This window comes from Camellia sinensis, chromosome 1 (assembly GCF_055761805.1).
Source record: "Camellia sinensis isolate YWXY chromosome 1, ASM5576180v1, whole genome shotgun sequence".
NCBI lineage: Eukaryota > Viridiplantae > Streptophyta > Magnoliopsida > Ericales > Theaceae > Camellia > Camellia sinensis.
Genome location: NC_138961.1, coordinates 38,444,678 through 38,452,084, shown reverse-complemented (window position 1 = coordinate 38,452,084; position 7,407 = coordinate 38,444,678). Strand labels below are relative to the sequence as shown.

The 7,407-nt window shown below is 31.5% G+C and overlaps 1 protein-coding gene across 1 annotated transcript in view; it reads right to left on the bottom strand.

The window, feature by feature from the left end:
• Positions 1–970: 970 nt before the first annotated feature.
• Positions 971–7,407, bottom strand: part of LOC114264949 (putative caffeine synthase 2) — a 31,619-nt gene continuing 25,182 nt past the window's right edge. Inside the window, 3 exon segments of the mRNA XM_082923301.1 lie at positions 971–1,535; positions 2,345–2,617; positions 3,194–3,592. Of these exon segments, the coding sequence (XP_082779427.1) occupies positions 1,188–1,535; positions 2,345–2,617; positions 3,194–3,592 (1,020 nt within the window). The 3' untranslated portion in view covers positions 971–1,187.

Genomic DNA, 7,407 nt, shown 5'->3' with positions numbered 1-7,407 from the left:
CACAACATGGGATACAATCCTCTCACAAGGGATGGGTCCCACATATTGTTGTTGTTGGATAGGTCATTTCGTGTTCTTTCCAATTAATGAGATTGTGCCTGTTGTATTCAAGATTTGGAATTCGAACTTTGAATGATGTCTAGCCATGAAAATGATCTATGAATGAATGTGGAGGTGAGGTCTATTACATTAAAAATAGTAATGACACATATCTTTCTAAGCAAATTTGATATAAAAATTTAGTTATATCTTGGCATTACTCAAAAATATAAATGCTAGTTTGTTGTGATTAAATTTTCTTAATTTGAAAAAATATCAAACAAAACCTCTTTCAATTCAGGATTTCATTTTTATTAATCTTTTGCTAAGATTATTGTTATTAGGAAAAAAAAAAAACTAAAGTTTGACATCTGTAACAAAGCAAATACTAACTTTTTGATTGTTTGAAATTGTTTTGATCAGCAAAAAAAAGTGCAACCAATTGCATTAGTGAACAATGGAGTATTATATAAAAAATAATACATCAATACAATCCAGAACAACAAGAAGTAACAACCAGCAACATTACCACATTGGAGAGGTTCCCAAATAGGTAGCAAAGCATAAGAGACACTGAAACAAAGAAACTCATAATTGTTTCAAATTAAACCATCAACATTAAAAATATATCAATTCTAACCTTTGAAATCCTTATCATGTGGTTTCCTCTACATCTGAATATGAGTTTCTTTTTCTTTTTTCTTTTTTTTTCTCTTTCAAAAGATTGATAGACAAATACACTTAACATGCACAGTCATGAATTAATTAATGAAAAGCTAGTATACATGACTTTGATACTATTGATAAAATATTTCAATTTGAGATTTAAAAAGGGCAAAAAATTCTTTGCAAGAACCATCCTAATACATTACAATAATTGGAGGAGACGTTATTTTTAGCAAACAACCACTAATTCCCTACATACATAAGGTAAAGAAATTAAAATTTCAAGTTCAACTTCTCATTTCTTCCCTGCATTACGATTTGGGTATCACAGATTTAAATCAAGAAAACATTCTCTCTCCACACAAGAGCAAAAAGCTTTCTATATTTGACCCTTCTCAAATCTTCTTGTGCAATACATTGGCACAACCCTCTTGTAGCATAAATGTGATGGGGACTACAATTTATTTCACAACACTAAAAAACTATCCAACAATCTTGGAAAGCACTAGAATGATACTTGTGGTCTTCGGTATCTTTGCTTCCAAATTTGAAACTACAATGTGAGTGAACTTCTCATATAGTTTGTAAATGATTTCATGTCCAAATTGGTTTGAAATTATAGGCTCTGTGAAGGCCCTAGCAACCTTGGCAAACTTTTCCCCTCTAACCCATTTATCATTCTCTCGCATCTGTGGGCTATCAAGTTCAAACCCCTCCATATGATCAATTGTGAATGATCCGTTCCTTTCCACTATGTCTTTCACTTCCTCAAGTGATGGAAAATAGCTAGGTACATTGAAGGTGTCTAATTTATCTTCATCTATCAATCCCTATTATCGCGAAGGAAAGAGAGAAAATCAATAGATTAGAATAAATAAAGCAAATAATTTTAGGGTAGTGCTATGCCAAATATGTATATATATACAAATGATGGGATACGTATTGATTTTATTGTTTTAAAGGAAAGAACGCATCAAGATGACTTATATTTTTAAAATGTTAGGGAGAAAAATTAAACAAAAAATTGTTAATTTTGGACACATTGAACTCTATTTTTCATGATCCGAAATAGTTGGAAAGCTTTAAGAATCTAATTGGTTTGAGAACCAAACTCTTAGTACATTTTTGAGTTATGAATATTTTACCTTCAGACGGTAAAATATGAGTCAATGTGATAACATGTTCATAATAATTTCATTTTAACTCTGATTAAAGCGTAGTATATATATATGAAATGCTTTTTGAGAGCAATGAAGAATACCCATTTTTGTAAAATGCTAATAACTATTTCATGTAGCCGATCCCATTTTATGAGACTTAAGGCTTGGTTTGGTTTGATTTGGCTAATAACTATTTCATTTTAACTCAATTAAAGAATAGTTTATATATGTATGTAACGAATTTTGAGAATAATGACGAATATTTGAAACGAATTTTGAGAAATGAGAGATTTGGCACAAAAAATATATAACAAGCGAAATCAGACCTTTGTGGACGGCACCTAAGGGAATTTTCGGTTTATAGTTTGCATGTTTTACCATTTTAGGCCTATAAAAATTGTGTTCTAGAGGTATGTAAGAGCTTGTGAACATCAAACAAAGACATTTAATAGTAAAGAAGTGTTAAAAATTGCAGCTACCTGTGAAACCAATTCAGCGATGGCTATGGCTAATAGTTCCCAAGTAAAGCAGCTCGCCATGTCTGAAGGATCAGAAGATAGCCTACCACGAAGTATCAACACCATACAACCATTTGGAACCACCTCTTGGGATCTAGAGTTGAGAAACATTGTGAAATCTTCATGAAATTAAGATAAGTAGGCTTCTCTTACAACAGGAGGGCTTGTCTTTGATATGTAAATCTTCTCCTTGTTTAATGCCAAGCCTTCTTTGCTTGTGAGTCCTTTTGGTGCCTTTTATTTCACCAAAGAAACCATTGAAATGGTTAGTGTGCAAGCTTATTACACGTCAAAAGCAAATGGGTCATATGAAATAAATAATACAACTTATACAAGCAGTACAATGATATTACATTAACAAAAAGAGAGTAGGATCGAACCATCATTCATTGCTTAAGAAGCACATCCTAATTAAGTTGCACATGCATCAAGCCCATCATATGAAAATTCTAGACTTTATGAAATTTTCGATAAACACTGGGAAAGACATGGAGAAAGACCATTTTACACGAGTTTATATTGCCCATTTTTTTGAGTCTACATATTTTGAATAATTTAACAATTTTTTAAAAACTTTTATATGTATCCATACAACAAATACAAATAAATACATATAGTACCCGTCATATAGTTAGAGTAAATATTGATCTTTCTCTAGTGGCATGGCATGGTCAATGAAAATTATTCATGTGTTCATCATAGTATGTGACCAACATCTAACTCCTCTGCTCATATTGTGATAGGAATTAACATAGGATAATTTGATAAGCACAAGGTTAATTACTAGTTGAAACAAATGGATGTACAAACCTGAGTAAGCCAATGAACACTGTAACAGGAATGAACTAAATGCAAGCTGTTACAAGGAAAAAGCCAGCCATGGAAAGACCCCGGTACTCCCACCACATAACAAGAAACTTCCTCACATTTGTTACCAACTACCTTAGATGACAGGCCTTTGAAGAGAGTATTGAAATCATTTCTAGGAAGATCATTCAAGTAAACCTGAAGTTCCAGTGTTTGACAATTCAATTCCCTGCATTTCCTTTCCATCATTCTCTTGATTGTAGAAATCACTGTGAACATGGTTGGACCCGCTGCACAACCCAAGTCCGCTACGTTAAGAGCTTGAAGAAGGTGGAAATCTTTGGAGAAGAGGGTTTCAACTGCATTTTCTAGCACTGGCATTGTCATTGAGGCCACTTTTTGCTGCAAGAGAGAACAACTTTTGCGTTTGTTCCAGAAAAAGTTATATGAATCTGAGCACATATCACTTACGACATGTTTGATTGACAAGATTAGAATATGAGATTTAGATTATTAATCTATGAGCCCAATAATCCTGTGTTTATTTTAAAATTTTGTTTCAGGATTATTAATCCAATGGATAATTAATCCAATAAATTTGTGGGATTATTAGTAATGGGGTAAGGGTGGGATTATATATCCTGAGTTGGGACATAAAATAAAAAGACTCTTTTACCCTTGACTAAAAATTAAAAACACTTATTATTCTTATATAATTTTATATTTCAGAAGGCTAAAAATAATCTTTAAAAGTTTAAAAATATTTTTTGATATTTATTTTATCAAATTAGTTCACATTTGAAAAAATAAAAATAAAAAACAAACCAAACATGGCCTTTGTATTTTGTATTTTTATTTTTCTTTTATTTATTTATTTATAATTTTTTTCAAAACCACGTTTATGAAAAAATTTTGATAAAGTAAAGATTGTAAAGAAACATTGATGGATGGTAAGATTGGAAAAGAAGATAAATATAGTTGTAATCGTACATTCATATGTTTTCTTATCTAATGCAAATCAAACAATGGACAATGGGATAATTTATCCTACTAATCCAATTGGATAGTAAATACCATACTAATTTGATGAGATTATTAATAACTTCACTATTAGTCTTGTGAATCAAACATGGCCTAAAAGTATTAAATTGTATTGTAAATTTAAACTTGTATGATGTATGTTAAATTTAAAAAAATTTGGTTCACACATTTCATTATTTAATTACTTTTTATGGTGTGAATGATAGAGTTGTTACTTATCAAACTAAAGATTCGCATTTTTTTTCTTCTCTTAATTTATAAATATTGGGAAAAAAAAATTATTTATAAAAATGCTGCACTTTTCAAACTATTTAGCAAATTAGTGCATTTTTTTTTAAATCATATTTTCAAAATGCAATTTCAATATAAAATCACAAGTTAAAGATATGATTTCATTGTGATATGACCATCTCAAGCATCCACTAGCATTGCATAGGGTGCCAACGTGACAGGTTGAAGATACGATTTCTTTCTTGCAATGTCTTATTAAAATTATGTTTTTAAGATGCGATTTAACATGTGATTGTAATATGCACATTGTGACAAATTAGCCGAGTAATTGAATTGTAAAATTATAATACAGGTCTTGGAGTGTTGTTTTTCAATTTCACTCCAGACGATCTATTTTTAGTCTTTTAAGTACATATGAGTTTTAGAATTTGCTTGTAATTCTCTAATCGGGAGTTCTATCAATGTCGCATATGATCCATTGTAATATCTATTTTTTTGTTTATTAAATTCATTAAAAATAGACGTAAAATCACAGACAAAAATACTATAGAGTGACATGAATCAATTCATATCAATGATTTGCTACATCATTACGTCTTAATGATATGAATATAATTTAAATGATTACAATTTTTAACTATCAACGACTTATTTTTATTGTCGGTGACTTATCAAGTTGTCTTATTAGTAACATGGCTACAGTTTCTATTGTAGTTAAAATTAAGGGCATGTTTGTTTGGGCGGATTAGATTTGGTTGAATTAGTATTTCCATGACTAATAGTCTTAGGATTACGAATTCCTTTGGATTGTGTACCATATCCTATGTTTGGATTGAGTTAGGATTATAAGGAGGGATTAACAAAATATTATCTAATCCGATGTTTGTTTGAGGGGATTGATATGGATTGGACATGACCAGACATGGGACATCCAATATATTAACCATAATACCCTAGTATAATTATTGTAAAATTTTGCACTAGCTTGTGTTATAATTTTTAAAAAGCAAATTTCGCTATTGTTGTTCTACATTCATTTCGATTCATTTGAATTTAACTTACTTTTTTTTAATAGAAAAAATCAAAAATCATTCAACTATAAATTTTTATATATATATATATATATAAGCAACCGTTAAAAAAAATACACTGCTATTTTAATCATCTAACCATTCATTGCCCAAATTCAAAAAAGTATTTATTGGAACAAAATTTAACCCTCACCTTTTTTTAATAGAAAAAATAAAAAATCATTGAACTGTAAAATTTATATATACACAAGCAATCATTAAAAAATTTGAATTGCTATTTTAATCATTCATTGCTCAAATTCAAAAAAGTATTCATTTAACCCCCTTTTTTTTAACAGAAAACATCAAAAATCATTTCACTATAAAATTTATATACACAAGCAACCATTAAAAAAAATGCACTACTATTTTAATCATCCAACCATTCATTGCCCAAAATTCAAAAAGACATTCATTTAAACAAAAATTTAACTTTTTTTTTTTGGAACAAAAAATATCAAAAATCATTCAACTATGAAATACAGCTATTTAGAAAAATAATGAAATCAGAAAATATAGAAAACGAAGCAAATATATTTATGAGAAGATGCATACAGAATACCAATTATAGCCAAGTTGAATTAAAAGTCTAGGGTGGTAATTAATGATTACTGCCATTCATAATTGTTATAAATAATAATGTTATTGCTCTTAGATCATCTCTAGCAAAGAATATGTTAATATCATGTTCCTAGTTGCATTTTGAAATTGTTTTGGTTTTTTTTAAAAAAAAAAAAAAATTAATTTTCTTAATTTTTTAAAATATTTACAAATTAAAAAAAAAATTATGTAGACACCCCATTTTTGACCGTCCTCAAGACTTGGACATCACCGTTTGAACACTCGGTGATCATCCGTGTTTGTGTTCGTCATGAGTTCTCGGAGGTCTTAGCCACGCGCCTTGCCTCAAGATCTCTCGACTTGCCTGTTTTGTGTTTGGTTTTGCACCAAACACTTGTTGTTTTGCTTCTGAGGGTGCGAAATGGCTTGTTGGCCATTCCCACACCTCACCGGCCATCGCTTGAGGCCACCGGCCCTGTTTTGTTGCTACTGGCCATTGGTAATGGCCGGACGGCACTCTTTATGGTTGGCCGATCATTGTTTTGGTCAATTTGTCTTTTTTGGTTGGCCGATCACTGTTCATCTGCTTTTGGCAGATATTTTATGCCAGCTGTGATAGCTGGCATCCACAATGCACCCCCTTCATACACGTGTATGGAGGGATTTCCCTCTTGCTTAGCTTGTTTTGTAAGCTTTGCAAGAGTGAATCTCTATAAAGGGAGGGCTTCTCCTCCCTCCTAGAAAGGTTCCAAGAAGTTCCAGAGCTCTAAGATTAGGGTTAGAGGATTGTGTATCTATTCTATCTCCATATCTCCTTCTCCTTCCATTATGTGTGTGTTTAAGGTGTTTTTGTTCATAGTTTTGCATACAAACACCTAGTGCTACACTTTCTTTTAGCTACTAAGGTACTAAGGAGTTATTTTCAGAGTTCTTGAGTTGATCTAAGCTTGCAGAGGCTGCTGGAGCATTGTTCTTGAAAGAGGTCTTCAAGGGTAAGAACTTTACCCTTTTATTCCCCATTTTTGCATAGGCTTTTAGCCATCCTTGAATCTGTTTTTAAGCTTTGTGTATAACTAGTAAAAGTTCTGTTTTTGCTTCCTTTTGATAGTTGTTTAAGGTCTCTTTGAGGTTTGGGGTTGTTTAACCCCTCTTAGGCCTTGTTTGGCCTCATTTTTGTGCACTTTTGGTGAGCTCCGGGACCACCTTGTGTTGGCCTCCTCACTGGATTTCAGTGGTGGGGATGGTGTTTTGAGGTCCTAAGAAGGAGAGGGCCATCCCCTCTCTTTGTTGTCTTCAATACTTGCCATTTTAGCC